The 25,986-nt window shown below is 46.5% G+C and overlaps 1 protein-coding gene and 2 long non-coding RNA genes across 3 annotated transcripts in view; 2 read left to right on the top strand and 1 right to left on the bottom strand.

The window, feature by feature from the left end:
• Positions 1 to 17,353, bottom strand: part of LOC144386350 (uncharacterized) — a 29,376-nt gene extending 12,023 nt beyond the window's left edge. Inside the window, exon 1 of the long non-coding RNA XR_013452054.1 lies at positions 17,241 to 17,353. This is a non-coding gene — a long non-coding RNA (uncharacterized LOC144386350). The remainder of the gene's footprint in view (positions 1 to 17,240) is intronic.
• LOC144386352 (uncharacterized) overlaps positions 1 to 25,986 on the top strand; it is a 51,443-nt gene that overhangs the window by 3,099 nt on the left and 22,358 nt on the right. The window lies entirely within an intron of this gene.
• Positions 16,337 to 17,431, top strand: LOC144386346 (uncharacterized). Its single transcript, XM_078087138.1, has 3 exons — positions 16,337 to 16,588; positions 16,796 to 16,894; positions 17,153 to 17,431. Exons 1-3 carry the CDS (start codon positions 16,543 to 16,545, stop codon positions 17,335 to 17,337), a joined length of 330 nt encoding a protein of 109 aa, XP_077943264.1. The 5' UTR covers positions 16,337 to 16,542; the 3' UTR covers positions 17,338 to 17,431.

Raw genomic sequence — 25,986 nt, 5'->3', positions numbered from 1 at the left:
TAGAACAGTACACTAGGGGGCAACCAAGAGACATTGTAAGAAGTTGTCAGCATATGCCCTCTGAACCAGGTTATCAAAGAGCAAAAGCGCTTTTGATTGAACATTTTGGCAGCGAACATAAAATCTCTTCTGCTTACATGGACAAAATCAACAACTGGCCCTCAATAAAACCTGAGGATGTTAACGCTCTGCAGTCATTCGCTTTGTTCCTTCGAGGTTGCTCCAACATAGTACATCATATAAAGTACATGAAGGAGTTGGACATGCCAGCTAACCTCAGGACAATCCTAATGAAACTCCCATACAAGCTGAGGGAAAAGTGGAGAAATGTGGCATGTGACATACTGGAGCAAACTGGAAGCAGAGCAGTGTATGTTGATTTTGTGAATTTCATTGAAAAACAAGTCAAAATTGTTTCAGATCCTCTGTTTGGAAATATTAATGATGTTTCTCCAGCCAGCTATACAAAGCTATCCATGCAAGTTAAGCAGAAAAGGAAAAGTGGTACATTTGCCACCAGCGTTAATGCACCAAAGGATGGACATAAAGAAATGGAAAACTTGACAGCTCACAGTAACCAGCTCAAATGTATGTTCTGCTATCTTACCAATTACACTCTGGAAAAATGCTTTCAGTTTAGAAGAAAGACACAACAGGACAAGATTCAGTTTCTAAAGGAGAAGGGCGTTTGTTTTGGGTGCTTGAAACATGGACACACGAGCAAAGACTGTAGGGGTCGGTTGGATTGTGAAGTGTGTCACAGGAAACATCCATCTGTCCTGCATGTGGAGAAGGAGGATACTACAAGGATAACCTCCAAAGAAACTGTGAGCACTGTATCCGGGAAGCAGCAGACGTGTGGTCATATAGGGGCTGGTGAAGAGGATATTGCAGTTTTTCCCATTGTGGCTGTGCAGGTGAAAAGTCGGAAAAGTAATAAAGTTGTGCATACTTATGCTTTCCTGGATCCTGGGAGCTCTGGGACTTTCTGTACTACAAGTATGGCTGAAAGGCTGGGAGTATCAGGAAAAAACTGTAATGTAGTGTTGAGGACAATGGGGCAGACTAAAACCATTAGCACTACTATAGTAACTGGTCTGGAGGTGTCTGGATTTGACACCGATGACTTTATTGAGCTACCATCTGTTCTGACACAAACAAAAATGCCTGTATCTAAAATCAATGTGCCATGTCAGGATGATGTTGCCAAATGGGCGTATTTGAGCAGCATTAGGCTACATGAAGTAGATGCAGATGTAGACTTGCTCATTGGAACCGACTCGCCTAAAGTTTTGGAGCCATGGGAACTGATAAATAGTCAATGTGGTGGACCGTATGCAGTGAGGACCAGAGTTGGCTGGGTCATAAACGGGCCTCTTCGTGCTGGAAACTCTGAAGGTACTGGTGTCAAATCAGGATGCATTGTTGTAACTGCTAATCACATATCTGTGGAACACTTGGAAAGTATGTTGATGCAACAGTATAATCATGACTTTACTGAAAGAACAAGTGATGAACAACTTGAGATGTCAAGAGAAGACATTAAATTCATGAAAATTGTGGAGAGTACGACAGTGCTTAACAATGAACATTATTACATTGACTTACCTTTCAGAATTGACGATCCTGTTTTGCCAAATAATCGCTGCATTGCACTACAAAGACTCCAAAGCCTGAAGAGGAGATTTAATAGAAATAGTTCATTCAAGGCTCAATACGTTGATTTCCTTAACAACATGTTAGAGCAAGGATATGCAGAAAAGGTTCCCACAAATGAGCCCACTCTGGAACAAGGAAAGGTGTGGTTCATTCCCCACCATGGTGTACATCATCCAACCAAAGGAAAGTTGCGTGTTGTGTTTGATTGCGGCTGTACCTACAAAGGTACATCATTGAACAGTCAGCTCTTGCAGGGCCCAGACTTCACTAACACGCTAATTGGTGTCCTTCTTCGGTTTAGAGAAGAGCCCATCGCTGTTATGGCTGATATCAACGCCATGTTCCATCAGGTCCGGGTGCCATATAAGCACGTTAACTTCTTGCGCTTTCTATGGTGGCCCAATGGAGACACTACAGCGGAGCCAGAGGAATACAGGATGTGCGTGCATTTGTTTGGAGCTGTATCCTCTCCAAGCTGCTCAAACTATGCACTGAGGAGAACTGCTGAGGATAATGCACCACAATATTCACCCGATGTCCTTCGTACAGTCAAGACAAATTTCTACGTGGACGACTGTCTTAAGTCCACTGTGACAGAGGAAGATGCAGTGAAGCTCATACATGGATTAACATCTCTCTGTAAAAAAGGTGGCTTCCATCTCCAAAAGTGGGTCACAAATAACTCAAATGTGTTTGCACTTATTCCTAGCAACATCAGAGCAGTGGGTTTGGAGAACATGGATTTGGACAGGGACCAACTCCCTGTGGAAAGAGCTCTGGGGATGCAATGGTGTGTTCAAGGAGATACGTTCAGCTTCAGGACTGCAGTGCAGGAACGTCCACACACTAGGAGGGGTATCCTTTCTGTGGTGAGCTCTCTTTACGACCCGCTGGGTTTTTTGTCTCCTTTCATAATCCCTGCCAAGTTATTGTTACAGGAGCTGTGCAGAATGAACTTCAAATGGGATGAGCCAGTTCCCTGTGATGTCTCTGAACATTGGTCTGAGTGGCTCTCTGAACTTCAACATATGAGTGGATTTAAAGTGGAACGGTGCATTAAACCCAAAAACTTTGGAACACAATTGAAAGCAGAACTGCATCATTTTTCAGATGCTAGTCAAATAGGATATGGCACTGTTTCATACTTGAGATTGGAGAGCACTGACAATGTGCATGTTTCATTTATCACAGGCAAAGCTCGTGTCGCTCCTCTAAAGCAACTAACCATTCCACGCCTTGAGCTTGCTGCAGCTGTGCTTGCTGTTCGAGTGAACACAATGCTGTTGAAAGAGCTACAGTTGCCATTGCAAAGGTCATTCTTTTGGACCGATAGCACTACTGTTCTCAAGTACATCTTTAATGAAACAAAGCGCTTTCACACATATGTTGCCAATCGTGTCAGCACCATAAGAGAATCCACAGACAAAGATCAGTGGAGGTATGTAAACACCAAAGACAATCCTGCAGATGAAGCTTCTCGAGGACTAAGAGCTCAGGAGTTTGGAAAAGGAAAATGGCTAAAAGGACCGGACTTTTTGCACTTGCCCCCCACCAGATGGCCGAAACTCGACTTGGACGCCTCTTCCATTCCATCGGATGATGCAGAGGTGAAAAGGGAACTTAAGGTGAATGCTGTTACAATACACAGTGACAATCCCCTCAGTCAGCTCATTCACTATTTTTCATCCTGGAGAAAGCTTAAAACATCAGTGGCCTGGCTGTTGGAGCTTAAAGAAAGACTTTTACTTTTGAGCCGAAAGAGAAAAGAATATGTGGTCAACCAGAATGAGAATGTGGAAAAGGAGATTAAAAAATTCAAAGCCGCACTTGGAAAATCCAACTTGACACCAGAGCGGTTGGAGGAAGCCGAAAAGGCAATAATTCAGTTTGCGCAAAACCAAAGATTCAGTACTGAAATTTCCTCACTAAAACATGACCCAAAGACTGTTTTTAAAGACAGTCCTCTGTATCGCCTCGACCCCTTCATCGAAGATGGCATCCTCAGAGTTGGTGGACGTCTGTTTAAGTCTGTTCTGCCGTGGGAGGTAAAGCATCCTGTGATTCTGTCAAAGGATTTGCATGTTTCCCAGCTCATATTGCGTTACATCCATTGCCAACTTGGACATGCTGGACGCAATTACATGCTGAACAGATTGAGACAGAAGTATTGGATCATAAATGCCAACTCTGCGGCCAGGAAGATTCTCTCACAATGTACAGTGTGCAGAAGGTACAGAGGAAAGCTTGGAGAACAGAAGATGTCCGACTTACCGGAGGAACGAGTTGTGCCTGATAACGCACCCTTTACAAATGCGGGAGTGGACTATTTTGGACCATTGGAGGTGAGGAGAGGGAGAACTGTGCTGAAGCGATATGGAGTGATATTTACCTGTATGAGTAGCCGCGCAGTACACCTTGAGGTGGCACACTCCCTCGACACAGACTCCTGCATTAATGCTGTGCGAAGATTTATCTGCAGAAGGGGACCTGTGACAAGTATAAGGTCAGATAATGGCACAAATTTTGTTGGTGCGAAGAAGGAACTGAGGCAGGCATTGGCCGCTTTAAATCACTCTAAAATTGAAAGGACTTTTGTGCAGGAAGGAATGACGTGGAGTTTTAACACCCCAGCTGCATCTCACCAAGGTGGCGTTTGGGAGCGTCTGATTCGCTCTGTGCGCAGTGTACTTACCTCTGTTATTGGACATCAACTGCTGGACGAGGAAGGCCTGCAAACGCTGTTTTGCGAGGTGGAGGCGATACTCAATGACCGGCCAATAACTAAGGCTTCAGAAGATCCCAATGATTTAGAAGCGCTTACTCCAAATCACATTCTCCTGTTAAAAGGCAAGCCCATTCTGCCATTAGGTCTGTTTGAGAAATCTGATCTGTACATTAAGAGGAGATGGAGGCAAGTGCAGTACGTTGCGGAGCTTTTCTGGAAAAGATGGACAGCGGAGTATTTGCTTGTAATGCAAGAAAGGCAAAAATGGACGAAGCAAAAGAGAAACTTTATTCCAGGAGATATTGTCGTAATCGCTGATGCCACAGCTCCAAGAGGCTCATGGATGATGGGCAGAGTGCTAAGCGCCATAGCTGACTCCCGAGGACTGGTTCGCTCTGTGAAGGTCCAAACGAAGATCCTGGACGTCCTGGACAGACCAATAACCAAGCTCTGTCTTCTCTTGGAGGCTAATAATTGACTATACAACTCATTCTTTCTCCTATCTCTGTCTTCCATCTGTTTGTTTCTTTCAGATATGGAGAATCCGAAGATGTGAAGATTCCAGTTTAATGCTTAAGCTACAATTAGAAAATAGCTCTTTTGTGTTAAAGCTAAGGTTAATTGTGGGTAAAGTACCGTTACAATTAGGGGCTGGGTTGTTGGAGCTATATTTTTATTTTGTTTATTTTGGGTTTAAGTTAATTTATAGCCTTACTTATTTCTTTTTCTTTTCCTGTTAAAGTTAATTTGGTGTATTTTGTATTTATGCTTTACTCGTATTGTCGTTTATTGGTCACATGGTGTTATGTTCATTTGCATAAGTAGGTCAAGGTGGGAGGTACTTCGGGCACGAGGGCATATGGTTTTTTACCAGCGTGAGAGGGGCAGCAGAAATGTCTGTGAGCTTGCTTATGTGTGTGAATAAACCGCCTCAAACTCAATCTTGTTATGGACATTACTTTGCTACCTCGACCCTGCGTAAAGCCTAACCATGACGTAGCCTCGAGTGGCCATTTGAGAAGTTTGTTATTATTTGTTTTCGTTTAAGTTTATGGACAAATAGCCACTACAGTGCGGGTTGGTGGCGGGTGTGCAGCCTGGCTGGACACGCCCACGGGCCTGCCTACATTGTGAGTGGAACAGGTGACACATGCAGAACAAAATGTTTGTGCATATGCTGTGAACCCTTTTGTAAACCACGTCTCATTAAGTGCACGTAACATGCCCCCTTTTGACACATGGTCTAACCCATGAGTCAACTTAGCATAATGAGCAAAATAGTGTTTAGGTAAACACGGCTTGCCCTCGGGTCCAGTCCAGATACCGTTGGTGTAAACACAGCCAGATGTGGACCAAAGCCGTCTTTCATCAGGGGTAGAGCGTGACTGCGTCGCTGTAAGAGAAGAGGAACTGACTCCTCAGAGCACATGAGAGCACAGGTAGTGGGAAGCGGAAGCAGCAGCTTTTGCAGCCGAGTCTGCTCGAGCATTTCCCTGTGATACATCATCCGTATCGGACGTGTGGGCAGCACATTTACAGACAGCAATAGCTGCGGGTAGCAAGATGGATTCCAACAGTTCAGCAATGAGAGTGTGGTGTAGGATGGGCTTACCGTCCGATTTAAGGAAGTTCCTGTGTTTCCACAGCACCCCAAAATCATGTACTACACCAAACGCATAGCGAGAGTCAGTGTGAACTGTGACTGTTTTACCCGTAGCCAGTTTACAGGCCTCGGTCAGAGCGATGAGCTCGGCTGCCTGGGCTGAGAGGTGACATGGCAGAGGACCTGAACACAGCACACCAGAGTCAGAAACAACAGCAAAACCAACACAATCCTCACCAGACTGAGGATCGCGGGAGGCGGATCCATCCACATACATTACCATGTCGCTGTTAGTTAGTGGAGCGTCCACTAGGTCAGGGCGAGGAGTGCACTGAGCTTGGAGCTCAGCCAAACAGTTGTGGTCCTCCCATCCCCAGGAATGGAAAGTAATGATGCAGGGTTAAGGTTAGTACAACGTTTATAGTGACATTCGGCATGTCCAGGAGACACGTGTGGTAACGCAAATAGCGAGCCGCAGAGAGGTGAGATGATTTCTGTTCGAGGAGAATCAAAGAAACCGCGTGTGGAACGAGCAGAGTGAGCGGTGCGTAACCCACTATGTCACGTGAGGCTGTGAGCGCCTTTTCGGCCGCGGCCACAGCGCGCAAACATTGTGGCAGTCCTGCAGCGACAGAGTCGAGTTTAGCGGAGAAATACGCAACAGTGTACACAGTGAGTTCTGTGAAACCCTGCAGAGACGGAGCGCAGAACGAGCGGATCGATTGTCTCCTCCCAGTCAGTGAGAGATTCACACTGAGCCACAAATGGTCCCAAATCCCTCCATTGGTCAAGGCGTCCTTTAGACAGTGAGACATGGGGATAGGAGCCCGGAACTTGAAACCGTTCTTTCTGTGTGGGAGACAAAGAAACAGACACAGCAGATTTACAAGTTGACCAGTACAAAGTAGAACAGGCAATTGCATCATTGAGGGCCTCAAAAAATGTCTCTTCAAAAAAGCCGTCTGGACCCTCTGAGACACATGTTGTGCAATGCAGGTGTTCAGGGTTCATACGTCTGCATGAGGAGAAACCCGTGCTTCACCAGCCAGGCTCAGCCTCCAAGCATCATCGATCGGGATCCACCTCTGATACACAAAAAGAGGATTAGAGGGAGCCTTTTGCACCATTTGGAGTGCGGCTCTACGCCTAACCACTTTAAGGCCGTCTGGTCAAACAAATACCACATGTACACATCAAGTCTCTGCCCATCAGATTTATGGGACAGAGTGAAGAGAGTAAAAAAAAAAGTTTTACTTTTATGTCAGGGTTTAGGTCAGTCTCGTCAGAGTGTACACTCGTCATAGGTGCAGTAAATTTTTCTGTCACAGTCAAACTTGAAGCCCCTTGAGAATATACATACCGCCCACTCATTTTTTGATTTGGAAAAGGTTTTTCTTGAATTACTGAATGAGTAGCTCCGGAGTCTACTAAAAACACCAATTCTTTCCCTTCCACAATTACTCTTGTAGTTGGCATATCTTTGTATGCATCTGATGAAAACATAGCATACGTGAGTGGTGGTGGTGCGGATGTATTCTGTTGCTGTTGCTCTAAGTGAGAAATGATGCCGAGCAAAACAGCATGTTGTTCTGTAGTGTGCGTGAGAGGAAGCAGGTCTTCATCGCAGCATTGTGGGTGTGTGTGTGTGTGTGGTGTGTTTCACTTCCCTGTTTTGGAGAGGCAGCAGTAGTCATCCCTTCACACGTGCAATCTCCATCCCACACACACCGTCAGTCTGAAGTGCCGAATTGTTGACCCCCTCTGTCAGTCCCGGAGTGGCGTTGTCGTCCATGTGGCTGACGTACTTGGTTTGAACGGGAGGGGCAGTCTTTGTACCAATGTCCTGTTTTGCCACAGAGGAAGCGTTCATCGGGTTGCGCTTCTCGTAGGGCCCCTCCTTGAAAACGCCCTCTTCTCCCATGATTTATTCCATACGCTCGTCCTCTCTGTTGGTCCCTCCCATAAGATTTTCCGGATGGGTGGGGGTCTCGTCCTCCTTCTGCACCCAGTGTCAACTGTTTTACGGCTTGGAGCATCGCAAGCTGGGCTTTCTCCCCAGTCTGCTTGCTGCGTTTGTCTTGACACATTTGATTTTCCACATGCATTTTATAATTGTGTCGTGCATGTTTTACCACTTCTGTGAGCCTTGCATCTTCCAGACCCACGACAGAGTGTTCAGTGGCAGTTTTGACGTCTGGCAGAAGCCCGTTCATGAAGGCGTTCTTGAGATGAGTTTCCCACACAGTCATGTTGGTTATGTCTGTGGGCTCCTCGAGGCCACTGTGAATCTGAAAGGCAGCCACAAGACGCTGATAGTAAAATGTTACATCTTCGGCTTTACCTTGTTTCGTGCTGTTGATGAGGGCCATGTTGACTTGAAAGGCCGCAACCACGGCAGCACAGATGGCTGTTATGTCTTTGCATAACGTCAGGAACTCTTTTCCAAAAGCCACGCCATTTTTTATGGTGGGCAGATGGGAGGCAGGTAGTCCATCCTGTGGCCCTGGAACTTGAAACATGGGGGCTTGAATATAAGATCCATCCAGTTTACTGTCCATGGTAGTGTTAGGACTAAGAAAATCCACAATTCTGCCGGCTGTGCCCCTCCAGGGGGATGGGTCGTGGATTGACCATGCAGAGTCTGGTGTGGACTGAGCTGTGGGGTCAGGTCTGAATGGGTTGAGGGGTGAGCATGATTTGACGTCTGCACCTCCCTGGTCTCCTAGCCGGGTTTGACTGCGTGTTACAGGTCTGCCAACCGTAGGATCGGGGTTGTACGGTGGTGGTGATTGTTAGACTGGAGGTGGTGCAGGAATTTGATAACACGTGTTCATGAGAGGACCGCCTGCCCGTCAGGGATGGATACAGTGGAGAAGACACACATGGATTACTCTGTGTTTCAATTTTAGGTTTTTCAGTTTTTAAACACGTCATTTTCTTCATCATTCGTTTTCTCTCCCTGCATTCACATTCCATTTCCCATTGTGCCAGACATGTCTGTTTTTTCTCTATTATTTCCAAGTCTTTAACTTTGATCTTTTTAAAAAAAAAATTTTTTAACTGTGGTAACTTCCGTATTTAAAATACTAAACCACTCTTGATAATCATAGTTATCATTTATTTAGTGCACCGTGACAGGACATTTGCACAGCGGGTTATTCTTCTTCTGACAGTATCTAACAACTGACATGCCTAATGACCTACCGAAGTATCAGGATACCACAAACCTTTCTTCCAAATCCCCTCTTAACATTTTAAGTTTAGCGCGACTCAACGAGCCGTTTTCTGGGAACCCAAACTCTTTTGTCCAGTATGGGACACACTCTGTACATGTTTTCCCGTATTTCTGCTGCATCATTGGCACAATCAAACCCGACGTTCCGTGTGTTTTGCGGACTGGCCACCCATCTTTTACTGGTGGACCCTACCGGTTTACTTATTACAATACAGTCGTCACCGTAAGGCTTAGTTTCTTTACTCAAGGAAAAACTTTGCAAAAACCCCACTCAAAACTCACGCTTCGATTTTGCCACGATCTTATTCTAAAGGTAATTCAGTAGAACTCACGTTTGGTTAACAATAACAGTGATATCGTTTTACCTGCTTCAGCATAAAATTCACGTTGGCTATTTCTACGATCTTATTCCACAGGTGGAATTCACGTTTGGTCAATAGCAACGGTCTTATTTTACCCGGGTAGTCAAGCGATCTGCGTTACAATCTCTGAGAATTTGTTCCGAGTGAAATCTTTACCGTAAGCAATCCTGTCTTCTACTTGTAGTCTAGCGATGTTACGATCTCGGAGAATTTGTTCCGAGTGAAATCGTACACGATCCTATCTACCTTCGCATAAAATGATGCATTAGAAATATCCCGGAATAATGGACTCAAAAAATTTAAAGATTATTATAAGAAAAAAAAACACCCAAAATGTTAAAAAAAAAATTATATTTCCCAGACTATAACAACCACTTGATCAGTCATCCGTTTCCGTTATGTTCAACTCTTACTGTTACTTTATAATCGGAATTTCAACTTCTTACCCGAGTTTGTAGAAATTAATTATCTTTCGCTGAATACACGTGACGTCAACCAGGACTCCTCTGGTTTCCGCCGGTCCTTTCTGGTATGAGGCAGGATCATCAGTTGGTGATCCTGGAAAAGGCCTTTTTCCCCGGACGGTCCCCTGGAGCCTGGCGGATGGTCAGTGAATCCTGTTCGTGACGCCAAATTGTTGTGGAATATTTCAATAAAAGCTCGGTAGAAGAGAATGATTTGTCTGATAAAACAGAGTCTTGATGAATGATCGAAGTTGCAAAAAGTCCATTTATTGCTTGCAAGCAAGAGGTCAAATACACAGGCACGTATCATGGTGCTCTGTGGAAATGGCGTCTCCGAGCACTAAAGACGCTGAGTTTTTATACACATGTGGAGGACATTCTCCGTGCCAGCTACGAGAAGCTGCAAAGCAGGTTGAGATAAGAACCCAGGTGAAGCTGAGGGTAGCACACACACACAAGATCCTCCTCAGTGGCCGGTGCCAATCATTATTAATTGACATAAAAGTAAAACTTGGATCCAGAACTTTGGTACAGAATAAGATATCAACCAAGGCCATGAACAGGAGTCCTTTGTTTTTGAAGCTTCTATGAGCTGCAAACTAACATTTTGTATCATGCTGCTCTTTGCACATCGGGGTCAAATACAGGACACTTGAGACATGGCTTTAGCACAAAACAATGTTATAACATATTTTTACCATTACACAACCCGGACTCTTTAGTTATTGTCCTCGGGGACTTTAACAAAGGGAATCTCACCCATGAACTTCCTAAATACAGACAGTTTGTTAAATGCCCCACCAGAGAGGAGAACACGCTGGATCACTGTTACACCACAGTAATCACAGAGGGTGTAACTTCCTACATCGGCTTCTGTGAGGACAGCTGTGTACCATCATGCACCAGGGTGAGTTACAACAACGACAAACCCTGGTTCACAGCGAAACTCAGAACACTACGCCTGCAAAAAGATCAGGCATTTAGGAGTGGGGACAAAGACTTGTACACAGAGGCAAAATACAAGTTTAGCAAGGCGGTGAGAGATGCTAAACGACTGCACTCTGAGAAACTCCAACAACAGTTCTCAGCAAGTGACTCTGCTTCGGTCTGGAGAGGCCTCAAACACCTCACCAACTACAAGCCCAAAACCCCCCACTCCATGAATGACCTCCGCCTGGCAGACGAGTGTACAGAACTGAATGAGTTCTACTGCAGATTTGAAAGACAATGTCCTGATCCGGCTCTTTAGAAGACAAAATCCCCGTAAGGCAGCCGGTCCAGGCTCAGTCTCCCCTCACACCCTGAAGCATTGTGCTGTTAGCAAAACAAGTTTCGAGACACTGATGCCGCGTTCTCATTTCGATTTTCCCATTTCGCTCCAAAGTTCCATTACCACTCAAAGGTAGTTTCAAGTGCAGTGTGGAGAAAGGACAGGAAAAGACAACGTGCACATTCTTTGTAGTTGAAGGGGATGGATTTAACATGCTCAGCTACAAAACATCCAAAGCACTGGGACTGATTAAAATAGTCACAGCAGTGTCGTCCACACAACAGCGTCGCACAGTCGCAGATGAGCTGGTGGAAAATCATCCGGAACTGTTTCAAGGGATTGGAAAACTGAAGGACTTTCAGGTAAAGCTTCACATAAATCCTCAAGCATTCGTGCCAACCACATCAACGCGTACCGTTCCACATTCGCCAGAAGGTCGAAGATGAGCTTCAGAAACTCGAGGCAGATGACATCTTTGAGGAGGTCAATGGCCCGATACCGTGGGTCTCACCTATCGTTGCACCTCCCAAGCCTAAAGACCCTGACAAAGTCAGACTTTGTGTTGTTATACACCAAGCTAACACAGCTATAGAGAGAACGGCACATAACTCCCACCATGGACGACGTGATCAGCTAGAGCTTCATCCAGACAGCAGGTACATCACTACCTTCACCACACACATCGGGTTGAGGCGCTACAAGAGACTGAGTTTTGGTATATCCTCTGCTGCGGAAGTATTTCAAAATGCTATATGCCAGACACTGCAAGGTCTCTCTGGTGTGAAGAACCTCAGCGACGACATCATTGTCTACGGAGCCTCCCAGACTGACCATGACAACAACCTCCGAGCACTGTTCCAGAGACTCAGGGAAAGCGGTCTCACACCCAACCGGGAAAAATGTGAGTTCAATAAGTCAAGGCTGGAGTTTTTTGGTTTCATCTTCTCAGCAGGAGGTGTTTCAGCAGATCCCAAGAAGGTGATTGCAGTTCAGCAGGCTGCAGACCCCCAGAATACAGGAGTAATCAGTCTGCTAGGGATCGCTAATTACTCCTCCCGGTTCATCAAAGATTTCTCCTCAATCTCAGAACCACTGCGCAAGCTGACCAGACAAAACACACCCTGGGTACGGGGCCCAGAACAGAAAGTTGCATTACAGACACTGAAAGACAGTCTAACCAGCGACACTACAATGTCATATTTCTACCCAGGAAGAGAAACGGAACTGATAGTAGATGCTAGCCCTGTTGGACTGGGTGCTATCCTCTGTCAAAAAGACGTGCAAGGGGCTAAGTACATGATTGCATATGCCAGTCGGTCCCTTAGCGATGTAGAGAGGAGATACTCTCAAACAGAAAAAGAAGCACTGGCCATAGTGTGGGGCTGTGAACATTTCCACCTGTACATTTATGGTCATCCTCTAACTCTGGTGACGGATCACAAGGCGCTGGAAATCATATGGAACAATCCCAAGTCCAAACCACCTGCCAGGATCGAGAGATGGGGACTGAGGCTTCAGCCTTACAACTTCAAGGTTGAATACAGGAAGGGGGCTGACAACCCAGCTGACTACATGTCTCGGCATCCCATGTTATCTGAGACAGGTGACAGCACTCGTGCAGCAAAAACGGCAGAGGAGTATGCAAACTTCATTGCGAGTCATGCTACACCTAAAGCAATGACACTCACAGAGTTGGTGCTCACATCAGACACAACACATGGCATAAAACTGACAAGTCACAACATGCTGACATACTAAAGCAGTTTAGACAAGTTAGCAGTGAACTAACAACATCACATGCATCTGGCGGCACTAGAATAGTGATTCCCAAAGCCCTACAAGACAGTGTTACAACTAGCCCATGAGGAACACCAGGGCATTGTCAAAACAAAATCACTACTCCGAACCAAGGTGTGGTTTCCAGGCATCGATTGCAAAGCAGAAGTCGCAGTACGCAGTTGTCTGCAAAGCTGTTCGTGTGGCTGAAACACAAGGACTTCCTTGGAAACAACAGCTGAACATCTTTCTACGTGAGTATCGATCTACACCCCACAGTACAACAGAAAGCTCGCCTGCAGAACTGTCATTCCAACGCAAGGTGTACACGAAGATTCCTTCATTCACTCACACTGTCAGTAACAGTTCAGACTCTGAAGTGAGGGCAAAGGACAGCAAGGCCAAAGCCAAAATGAAATCTCATGCAGACTCTCATTGTCGTGCTACACCACACACTCTCACTCCAGGTGACACTGTGCTTCATCGTCAACCCAAGCACAATAAGCTCACCACACCATATAACAGTAAGACCAGTGCTGTAGTGGTAAAATTAGAGGTGGGTAAACTCTGAATTTTGTGATCATTCAGACCTCGACGCGATGCGAAGCAACGCAACACAAAGCGTCGCGACTCTGTAAGGCTGTCCTGGCTATATTGCATTATGTTATCAGTAAAAGTCATATACAACATCAATGACAATGAATAAATGTGTTAGTAGTTTGTAGTTTATTAAATCTAAGAAAACAGTGAAGAAAAGTATGTCAACACAACACAACAAGACAATTGCAGATTAAGAACTATCTACATACGGAGTCTCCTTTTCACAGTAGTGCCCAGAGGGCCTCCTTGTCCTCCACGTCAGGTCCTGCCTTGCACAGAGGAGCCATGAACCCCAGAACACGCGTTAAGAAGTTTGATTTCCCCTTTTAGCAGTCTAAAATTAGAATTATAAATACGCTATAAATATGAGTACAACGTTCAGTACAGCAGGTACGATTGCTAAAGTTTGTTTGATTTGATGTAATAGCAAGCCTAGTTTTCAGAATATTAAGATGACAGGTTTGTATTTGTTGTGATGTTCATGACGTAACCACGTCACATGCAGATAGACGCGCAAGACACGTGAGCAGGAAGTACGCAAACAGCAACGTGTAAGCCAGAGCCGGAGAATAAACGGCCGTGGATATGAATCAAACTGTTAGGTCTGGTGTATAAACCCATACAACGCAAACACTACATGTATGTGTGCGCATACAGAGAGCCGAGGAGAATTGTAAATGCGCAACCACATAGACAGAAATGACATGCTGTGGTGTAAATAAGATAAATGACTAACTTATTTAATTTGTTTATTATCGGCATTAAGTTAATTTCATGTGTCCTGAGCATTGTGACCAAATTCCATTTAAAGTCTTAAATCCTGAACCAGGACGTACTAAAGCCACCTGTTACACTGTAAAGTGACAGGCTGGAAGGGCTTTAAATGGTGTAAATATGAATGGGACAGAGCTTTGCTGCAACATATCACAATACCTGTTATGATGTGCAAACGGACCCAGATGCAACACGCAGGACCACCAAGGTTTCTCTTTCTCAAACAGGGGTTATTTATTTTCTCCGGCAGGGAAAAAAGCAAAGGCAACATTAAAACACAAGTCAATGGAGCGTGACAGGCAGAGGAGCTCGACTGCGTGACACCCGAGGCTCGACGCAGGAGTCTGTAGGTGCTCAGCTGATCTCCGCGGAACTAACTGGCTACCTCTTCGGCCAGGTGAATCTCCGAGGTTCAACGCTGGACGGCAAGGGTGAAAAACAAGGGGTTATCACAGGATCACAAGGGCTGCAGAAAAACTCACGGCGCCGAGGTACCGGGGTGGCTTAACGGACGGACTGACAGCTGGGGCGAGGAAAGCCGGAGTATTTATGTCAGCTGGTCTAATGGGAAGACGAGACACAGCTGTGTCAATGGAGGAAGGCGTGGCACTGGGCGGGGCTCTGAGGACACTACTGGGGACACAGACAAAAGCACAAGCACATGGCAAAACTATAACAAACAGGGGAATGACATCAACATGAGGAGAGAATATGGGGAAAACAGAGGGGAAAAACACCAGGGTTAGACAGGGATCCTTACACTACCAATATACAACTGTGGGTTTATTTCTACAAAATATTTTATTTTACAAAATGAGGTTATTTCAATGATCGAATGAAATTCTAACGAGATAAATAGCTTACCCTATGTGGGTTTTTTTTTTTTCGTCAAGGGTTCTGTGGTTCTGTGCCCTCTTTGTTTACCTTTTTCCTTTACCTCTAAATGCTGTTGTTATCCTGTGTATACCTGCAATGCACTGTGAGTAATTCCTCTGTCCTCTCAAAATGGCTCAAAACGTCGGTGATTTGACAGCTGGACAGAACTAAACCCTGAAGGGACTTCGCGGGAGCGCGCCTCAGTGTGCGTGGAAGTCGAGGACGGGCCGATGGAGCGCGCCTCACCTTGCCTCTCGAAAGATGGCGCGGAGCAGGACTCCGGTGGACGGAGGCCCCGCCGCTGATGCTGTGACCTCCGAAGTACCTGCTGATGGAGGTCTGAGAGGCGCAGCGCTTCTTGGCGGACTTTGGGATATTTTTGTTTGCTCTCATTAGAAACATCTTAGAAACGTGTGCAGAAATCCGTGCACACGCGAAGGGAAGCAACGCAGTGGGCGGTGGTTTCCCAAACATAGCGTCGCATGTGGTGACAACCACAAACAACTATCGTGAATAATAAAATGGAACTACAGACAATCTGTGTTGTTTTCAAAACGTTTTTGCGTCTGGTCTTTCTAGACTGATAAACTTCCCCCCACAGACAAGAAAACTATTACAATGCTGTAAATATCCTTATTAAAAAATAACTAATGATTTAATAAATGGCCATAGTAATACAGTTATGATGAAGCGTTAATCAGGTGATATCAAAATAACATTACGAGCCGGATGACTTTGAGACTAAATCATCTTTCCTCATAAGCGAGGCTAGTCCTCTATATTTCTACTTTTTCAGCACTATAAAATTAAATAGTATTAGGCCATTGAATTACTCTGTTTTCTACCTGCTCTTTTGCACGTGACATCTGATAAGAGGTTGAACCGCAAGAAAGGTCGCTTTGTGTCAATGTTTCCACTTGGCTTTAACTTCTCTTATTCGGTATGTCTCGTCTCTCTTTCACACAAAACAATATGGTAATCCGAAAGCAGATGTGATATTCCAGTGCAGAACTGGTGGATCAACATCACAGGCAGTTTCTAACTCGTGCACTGGCCCCATACACTTCTCACCTTCCAAGCACAACTAGGTTTAGAGGCGACTGGTGGGTTGGACTATAAAGGGGGAGCTTTGGCAGAGTGGACATCTTTTCTCCAAGTGCGCAGGTGATTAAACATCGGTTCTTCCCGTCTGTTCAGGATGCATTTTTATGGAGCGCTGATCCTGTTTGTGACTGTGTCTGCGGGTAAGAAAAGTTTAAAAGTCACGTGCCTTAGCGTGTAATATTTTTTTCTTTTTTTTTGTTATTGTGGATTTACTTCCAACTTCCTCTGCTTGTTCTCCTGTTTGAATCGTTTTCAGCAATATTTCATGAAAACAATTCACAGAACAACGAGCATTATACTTGGAGTATGTTTAAAACAGTTGTGTTTATTGTGTCTTTCCTGTACAGCATGTGGACTGACCTGCTACCAATGTGAAGTCAAAGGCTGCACTAACAACGTCACTTGTCCCTCCGGATTTGATCGTTGTCACATCACCGGGGATGATGGTGAGTGGTTCTTCCACAGCTGATGTTCAACATCTTAAACTCATTATCTATGGTTGAATGCACTTATTATGGTTGAATGCACTTATTATGGTTGAATGCACTTATTATGGTTGAATGCACTTATTGTACGTCGCTTTGGATAAAAGCGTCAGCTAAATGACATGTAATGTAATGTAATGTAATTATCGATCCGACATGTTGCTGTGCTGAACGCCTTGTGGCTTTCATTGTTGTTGAAACTGAGTTGCTTTCCATCAGGTCATGTCGAAAAGAGCTGCATGAAGAGTGAAGATTGTCTTCCACCGAAAACTTGCTGCTGCACTGACTTGTGCAACGGAGCCGCCGCCTCCAGCTCCACTGACTTGTGCAACGCAGCCACACCCGCCGCCTCCAGCATCCTCCTCCTGATGGCATCATCGGCCATCGTCACGCTCTTTCTCTGAGCTACAGATATTAAAATATATAACAATGTTTGTCTTCTTTCATCACCAATTTGTACAACCTAAGAAGAATAAAGCCTTGATGTATAAAAGCTGACTTTTGGTCAATATTTGTTCAATAAACAATATGAAACATTTTCTTTTTGGCATTTCACGTCAACGTGTACAGTAAAAACTGCTTTTCAATGAATCATATTTTGAAGGATTAGAAAAATGAGGAGCTACGAATCAGTGACCGCAGACGCTTCAAAAGTCAACTAACTTGAAACTAGAATTAAGAATGTTTGCTGAGCTGTGTGTCAGATGTCAAGATGCATCAATGTGTCCAATAAGTTGTTCCTTCATGCATTTAAGTCTGCCTACATGTTCTTTTGTCCTTTCTTAAAGAAATATTGAGGTAATAATTAATGAGAAAAAAGTCTTACGTCTTCTGTAATCTGATCACAGAATGCAAACAAAAGAAACAGATAAAAACACGAATCAAAGACCCTCTGAGGCACTGCAGGTTTGTGGTTCACACTTTTACAAAAAAAGCTCCTCTCGCTCGCTCATCTGTGCAGATAAAAAAAAAAAACATAGGCCGCCCCAGTGCATGCTGGTCCTTAACTTGGTTTCATTTCCTGTAACCTGTATGTGTTCATGGCCAGAAGGCACTCTGATCAGAGAAAGTTCTACAGCCTCGTTGTGACCTTCAGTCTCCACTGTGCAGTGAAGGAAACTCACCTGAACCAGAAATGGACCAGATAGAAACTTTCCCCCAACACACGATAATTCTACATGGATAAGAAAACCAACCAAGTAAAAAGAAAAAAAAACAGAATCCTAAATTTAAATTAGTGTCGGTAGAAAGACGCACACTTTAATAAACTGCCTGCAACCACTAAACATGAACACATGAAGTGTGAGGTAAAACAAAGAACCATAGAACACTACTACCGACATGGGGGGGAGTAACCAACGCGGCGTCCTTTTTGTTGTGTCGCGGGAGCGCGTAACTAGAGAGCGAAATGACTGTCGTGCTCAATGCGTGACAGTTGAGAGTCCTGTTTTGGTGTCCGGTTTCCTGTTACAAAAGCCCTTGATCTCAGTGGTTTTAGCTGAAGAAGGAAACTTTGCAACTACAGAAATATGAACACACATAAACACATGACTCGGATCTATAACAAACTACTAAACCAGCCACTTGTTAGCGAGCGCCTCGTTTAAAACACTTAAAAGCCTCAAAATCAGGTACAGTTACTGACACATTTTTATTGTTGAACCAAATGTTAAATTATCTTAAGCTGAAGTTAACCACGGACCTTTTCTCTCTCATTCTCAGTGATTTTCTTGTGGTAGAGGCGTGACAGCTCTGACTGCTCTGGTATCAAGGACTTGCTCATGCTTGTTGGAAGGCCTCATGCAGTGAATCTGGCCTCACCAAGGAGCTCAGCTACACATGTTTGACGTCTTTCACGAGCTCCTTCTCAAACTGAACAAAAGGTGGGCAGCCTCACTAATGAGCCTCTGTGGTCTAAGAAAAGGAACGCTCATCAAATAGACCCATATAGAACCAAAGGGAAAAGTGCACATGGACATAATGAAAAAACAAATTGTCAGAGCAAACAGGTTTCAGCTGGAATTACTAAACTCCATGTGAACTGTATCTCCATTGTGTGACACTGGTCATCTTACCCGTTGACTATTGCTGTAATAAACAATTTAATTTAAGCCTGAGTCCAGATGTACAAACAGAAAAGAAGAGAAAAAAGCTCTTGTCGCCACAAGCCACAATTCAAAAGACGCTTCAGGTGTGAGTAAGTGGTTCTGTGAACTGGAAAGTTTGTCTGGTCTCCATCTTCTTTGCAAACAAGTTTAATTTTAAGACAAAAGCTCCAGGTCTTCTCATCCTCCACTTTGCCTGCTACTCTTCATTCTAGACCAGCTTCTTCTTGAACTCCCCGTCCAGATCTTTGTGGTTTGATTGGCAAGCTTCAATCTGAACTCCGTGCTCTGTTTCTTTCAGCCTGACACCCAGGGGTTTATATTTGGCCTGCCAGGCTTTCTCCCTTTGGAGAAGTTCATCTTGTCTGTGAGCCTCTATGAGGCCGCCCCAGTGCATGCTGGTCCTGTACCGCCCCACTCCTTTAAATATCAAACAGGTGCTCACAGTGTTCCCCAAATCAGCCATTGAACTAACGCAAAATTAAATATAGTTAAATAAAACATGAAGTAAACGATCGACTATGAAACAGAAAAAGGCATCTTAAAATATCGAACAAGCAAACATTTTTATTCAATAAATATGCATTACCATAAAATCTAACATTCATCACAAAATAAGAAAAGAAAACTAATCGCTAAGGCCTAATGGTGAGAAGCGCCGGTGAAGGGGAAGGAAAATTAATAAAACAAACTTACAGAAAACCAAACCAGAGTTCACCCAGTGATAGCACAAAAATCCAATGGGACACGACACACGAGGAAGACCACCACCACCACCCACACCACCGACGCCACCACCAGCCTGCAGCCGCTAGGAAGGATAACAAAAAAAGAAGGTTACAAGAGGATTAAACCAAAAAACTTTCCCAGGTCAAACCTGCACAGGGAGAGGGAGGGAGAGAAAGACCCACACGGCAGGAAGACATCTACCACCGGTTGAGAAGACCTAAGAGCAAAAAGGAGCACGGGCCACGGAGCACTCTGTCGTTACTCTGCGCAGACAGACACCTGACCCGGACATGATGCATCAGTGGTGCGCGAGAAGGGGGGCAGCCTTTATATACTACCGCCGCCCTAGTGGTCGGCAGGCGCAGTTAACTGTAGCAGGCCAATCCTATTTCCATACTGCTACATTCTACCCCCCAGTTCTTGCATCGACGCCCCGACGATGGACAAATCAATGCACGTGCTATGAATTAGCACCAAGGTCGAAAAAATGCAGAGACTGAATTAGACACGACAGGGGGAGGATTAGCAACAGCCACTTCTCCCACTGGCCACGGAAGATGGTGAACATTGTTATGGTGGCCGGTAGTTGACCGTGTGGGCAGAACAGCCATCTGGAGAGGCCACCCGAAGTGTCGATGCTCCAACAGGTGGAATTGTCGGCAAGCTACCCCCAGGAGAATCTGGGTCAGATGACACTAGCCCTTTGTGTGGAGGTCGAGGGTTCAAAGTCCATCTGTTGCAGGGCAAAGCAGAAGGGCGCACAGGGGGAGATTGTTCAAGAACCCACAAGTCCACAAACTTTCGAAGTTACGGCCCTGGACAGAATGCAACCGGGCAGGGACACCGAACTTGTAAAACCACTCTGCCACCAAAACCTTAGCCACCATAGGGGCGCGTTGATTCCGGGTGGGTATGGCTATTGTATACTTACTGAAGACATCTGTCATCACCAAGACATTTTCCACCCTATTCTGGGCAGGCTCTAAAGCAGTGTAGTCTATGGCAAGGACTTAGTTAGGACGGGACGCCAACAGATGTCCCATGTAGCTGCGAGCGGTTGGGTGTACATCTTTAGCAGTTTGACACCTCTCACATGTCTGACACCACTGAACCGTGCCCTTTCTTCAGGGCTGGGACGTCGCTTTGGGTCCCAAAATTCCAACAGCTCCTGGATAACAGGATCAGCCCGCTGAAAGGCACACATCTCAGAGGGGGTGTGTTGTGGCAATGCTACAATGGCAGCTTGGGTCACCTCTATCGGTCTCGACCCCAAGGCTTGCTGCAAAGGCTGAGGTATCGCAGTACCAGGGAGCATCACTTGGATATCCTGAGGACCTGGGGGATGCTGACGGGAGAGGGCATCAGCATTTTTGTTACTCCTCCCAGATCGATACTTCAATTCGAAGTCGAATGAGGCAAGCTGGGCTGCCCATCGCTGCTCAGTAGCAGCCAATTTAGCAGAGGACAGGTGACTAAGGGGATTGTTGTCAGTATAAACCACACACTTATTGCCCAACAAGTACTCTAAATTTATCGGTCATGGCCCACTTGAGGGCCAAAAACTCAAGCTTCATGGAGCTGTAGTTCAACATGTTTCTTTCGGTGGGCCTCAAGCCTCGACTAGCGTAGGCTATAGGTCTTACCTTTCCCGATTGCTCTTGGGAGAGCACAGCTCCCAAACCGCCATGACTCGCGTCAACCTCCAGAATGAAGGGGAGGGAAAAATCTGCATAAGTCAGCACCGGTGCAGTGGTGAGCTTAGCTTTCAGTGCTTGGAAGCTCCGTTGACAGTCGTCAGTCCAACACTCAATGAACCCACGCTCAGACCTCTTACCATTCTTAGCATGGCCGACCTCAGCCACAACCTTGTGCAAGGGGGATGCTAACTCAGCAAAGCCCTCCACAAAACGCCGGTAATAACTGCCGAAACCAAGAAAAGACCACAGCTCCGAGGCGGTAGTGGGAATCGGCCAATTGGCTACCACTTCAATTTTCCTCGGATCGGTAGAGACACCCTCGGCAGAAATCACATGGCCCAAGTAAAGGACCTCCTTCTGAAAGAATGAACATTTACTTAGCTTGGCCTTGAGGTCCTCGGTTTGAAGTCGGCTTAGCAGTACTTCTAACCGCTTCAAGTGCTGTTCCACTGTTGAAGAAAACACGACGATATCATCAAGGTATAACAACAGAGACTGGCACTGCTGATCCCCGAAAATACGCTGCATTAGTCTCTGAAAAGTACTGGGGGCATTACAGAGCCCAAAAGGCATCCGGTTCCATTCAAATAGACCAAATGGCGTACAAAAAGCAGTCTTTGCCCGATCTAATTCAACAACTGGTACTTGGTTATAACCACTGGCCAGGTCCAGGGTAGAGAACCAACAGGCACCAGATAGCGCATCCAGGGACTCCTCTATGCGTGGTAGAGGAAAGGCATCTTTCCTGGTTTTACTATTTAGCTGTCTGTAGTCAACGCACATGCACAGACTACCATCCTTTTTCTTCACTAACACGATGGGGGAGGCATAGGGGCTGCTGCTCTCCCGGATTACCTCTGATGAGAGCAGCTGATTAATGTGCTCCTTTACCACTTCATACTCCGAAGGTGGAATACGCCTATAGCGTTGCCTGACCGGTGTGTCATCAACCAATGGGATGTCGTGGGAGATTAGGTCAGTACAACCCAAATCCCCATCGTGAGCCGAAAAGACAGAAGCGTACTGCCCAAGTAGAGACCTCACCTGACTCCGCTGATCAGCGGGCAAGAAAAACAGGTCCATCTCTTCCATCTGCTGTGGTACAGTAGGGAAAACTGTGTGACAGGACATTGTCGCCCTATCCGATGGCACCTCAGTCACTCCTGCAGGAAGGCTGATGACATTTGTGGTGGAAATTTGGGGATTCAGCCCTTGTGAGAAATCAAAAGTATCAGAGACTCGCCTATGATTAAGTATTTTACTAACTAGAATATAGGAAAAATCATAAGAATACAGAAATCATCAACACAAGCCGCAAGTACAGACAGAAGTCAAATGACTACAATTCAGCTGAAAAGGGACAGAGGTTCCTTCCCCCAAAAGGAGCAGGAAGATCTGACCAAGTCAACGAGGAGAACAGGAGGTTTTATACACTTAGGGGGGTTTGTGCTGCCTCAGGACAGGACAACCCACCCCTCAAGAGGAATGTAGGAAAAGTAACAGATGATGTAGGGGTGACCCTGTGACCCTCCCTTTATGGTCCCAGACAATCAACAACATCTAAAAGGTCAGTCAGGGCACGCATGTTTTCATCCGTGTCTTATCTCACCCTGGACTGCCTTAAGTCACCGGCTCACATCAAAGGTAACATTCCTCAGAGCCTCACCCTATGCGGGCTCAACAATTCTCCCCCAACAACATTGACGGGGCCCAGGGTGCCAATAACTGTGCGGGGGTGCAGCACAGCCTCTAGCCCCTAACTACTTGAACCAGGGCAGGAGAAGTGAGCAAGCCACTCGGCAACCCAGACTCCAAGGGCTCAAACAATACTGTGGAGGCAGAGAATTGTTCAGAGCACGTGGCTGCAACGATCTTCATGACGCCACCAGAAATCCGTCAAACCCTTTAACCCCTGACATTTACTCTTCCTGGGCTATCCTGAGGAACCTCCGCATAATAACACTGCTGCAGTGCTCGGACAATCGGCCCCGGAGCCTCAGAAACACAGGGGTGAGAAAACAAGGTTAGGCCATGCTGCCCAAAGAACTCTTGGTAGCATTTACGGATGACATTCATGCCCAGAATACCAGGCACTTGAGCCGGAACACCACCAGGGGGATCTCTCACAACCAGAACTCCAGAGTGGGGCATCACTTTGCCACAAAGCTGTACCTCTAGCTCCAAGTAGCCGATATAGGGGATTGCCAGACCGTTAGCAGCTCTCAGCTGTAGCCAATGACACGATCGAAGGCGATCCTGACCCCAAGGCTCAAAATGCTGGTGGAAAAAGCTCTCAGAAATAGAAGACACCGTAGAACCGGTATCCACCAAACAAGGAACCTTTACTCGACCTATGTCTACAACTAAATGGGGACACGACGTAATCAGCTCAGAAACCTCTGAGCTACTTAGGGAAACTTGTGAGCCAGTAGCGACCCCTCCCAAACTGTGGCTCTGCAGTTCGGTGGGTACTAGTTTTCTGACCCGGATGAGAAACGAGACTGCCCACCCGAATTAGACTGTTGCTGTGAGTGAGGAACGTGCGCTCGACACTCCCTGGCAAAATGGCGGGGCTGATTACAGCGCCTGCATATCAGCGGAGCAGTACGAGGTGGATGTCTGTGCTGGTGAGAGACCTGCAGCAGAGCAATACTTTCAGTAAGCTGCTCCTGCTGACGCTGCAGCATCTCCCTCATCTCACTCATCTCTGACACAGGGGGGGGAGGGACAACACCCTTTGGGTTACCTTGGATACCATACTAGACACCAAGCACTGAGGGGACGGAATGACTGCGGCCCCTCACACCGCCAGGTAGACCTTCAAGCTCCCACTGAATGGCCTCTGCTCTGACAGCAAGCAGGGTGTGATTGGGCTGTCTACGCACTAACTGCTTCAACTCGCGACGCAGGGAACTGTCCAGCACATGCTCAACAAATTGGTCTCGCAAAAGGGCTTCTGCATTTGGCACACCAGTAGGTGCACGCTGTTTCACCTTCTCCATGAGGCCCATCAAAGTGAGGGAGAATTCCTGAAGAGTTTCTCCCTCTTGCTGTTTTCTTGAGAAGAAAGCCTCCTGAAAAGCAACACAAGACTCTGCACACTCGTACAGCTCCTGTAAAATGGCCAATACTCTATCCGGGTCCTCTCTCTCCGCGCTAGAATGATACTTTAGCTCCTCCCTAGCCTCACCCTCTAAGTGGTCAAACAGGAAAAACGCCCGGTCAGACTGGGATAACCGCCGGGACCTCATACACGCCTCGATTTCCTCTCTCCACTCACTCAACCCCATACCTGTTCTTCCCCTAAAAACAGGACACTTCCGATCACGAGGTACGAACACCAGCCTCTCTGATACAGGGACGCTGGATGTGAAAGGGGCAGTAGGTGGCACAACAGAGGTAGACGGTAAGTCACCAGAGCCAGCCTGTTCCTGTCGTAGCCGCTCATTGTCAGCCTTTAACTGAGTTATCAGAGTTCTGAGCTGCTGTAACTCCTCCTCCATGGCTACAGTCAAAACCCAAAAACTGTCACCCACGTCTGACCTGCTCTACCAGACCTCACCAGACTGGCATGAGGATCCACTGGAAACCACTGCTGCTTTGTCCCCTTAAACTCTCCCAAATGCCTACAAGACAGACATTAGTGTACCAACAAAAAAAACTAAAAACACCCCGGGAACACACGTCCTTGCCGTTAGGAGAGTGAGTCCTGCCAGCAACGCCAAGTGTCGCGTAATGGTTTCCTATCCTACCGGCAACGCCACTTGGGATAGGCCCAAGACCTTTTAAAGCACACAGGTTCGTTCCACTGAATAGGCAAGGGCTCGTGGTTCCCAGTTTACAAAAACATTTTTATTCAATAAATATGCATTACCATATGTGGTGGAGGGGCGTGGTTAGCTCAGCTGCAGGGGGGAGAGCGGGGAAGTGGTTCAGGGGACGGTGCTGGTAGGTGAGGAGTAACCAGGTGTAAATAATCTGCACTGATTGTCTCCTACATAAGCAGTGAGTAGGATCCAGGTCGGGGGGAACGTGAGCCGAGCAGAGCGGAGTGGAGCCTGAGAGCAGAGCACGAGAGCTGAGCGGAGCCGGACAAAGCGAAACCGAGCACGCACATCGAGCGACCTCATTCCTGCTCACTGCCTTCCCCTTTTGGAGAATAAAGACTGGTTACCCTCATCCTGTGTCCGTGCGTCTTTACAGAACCCACCGGTGGTAGCGCTATCGCGGCTACAGTGGCGCCTGGCTAGGGATGGACGCGAACGACCACGGAGAGGGCCTGATGCAGCCGGCGGTCGCGCTTGGACGGATGCTGGGGGAGATCGCCGCGATGCAGCGCGAGCAGGCCGAGGCCAACCGGCACTTGCTGGGGGCGCTGCAGGCTGCTGCAGACCGGCAGACCCAGGTATTGGAGCAATTGGCGGCCCGACCGGTCGCTTCCCCAACGGCGCCGGGTCCCTCGGCGTATGCGGGCGTGGTGGTGCACAAGATGACCCCGGAGGACGACGTACAGTCGTACCTG

This window comes from Gasterosteus aculeatus, chromosome 13 (assembly GCF_964276395.1).
Source record: "Gasterosteus aculeatus chromosome 13, fGasAcu3.hap1.1, whole genome shotgun sequence".
In the NCBI taxonomy this organism is placed as follows: Eukaryota; Metazoa; Chordata; class Actinopteri; order Perciformes; family Gasterosteidae; genus Gasterosteus; species Gasterosteus aculeatus.
This window is presented reverse-complemented; position numbering and strand designations above follow the sequence as displayed.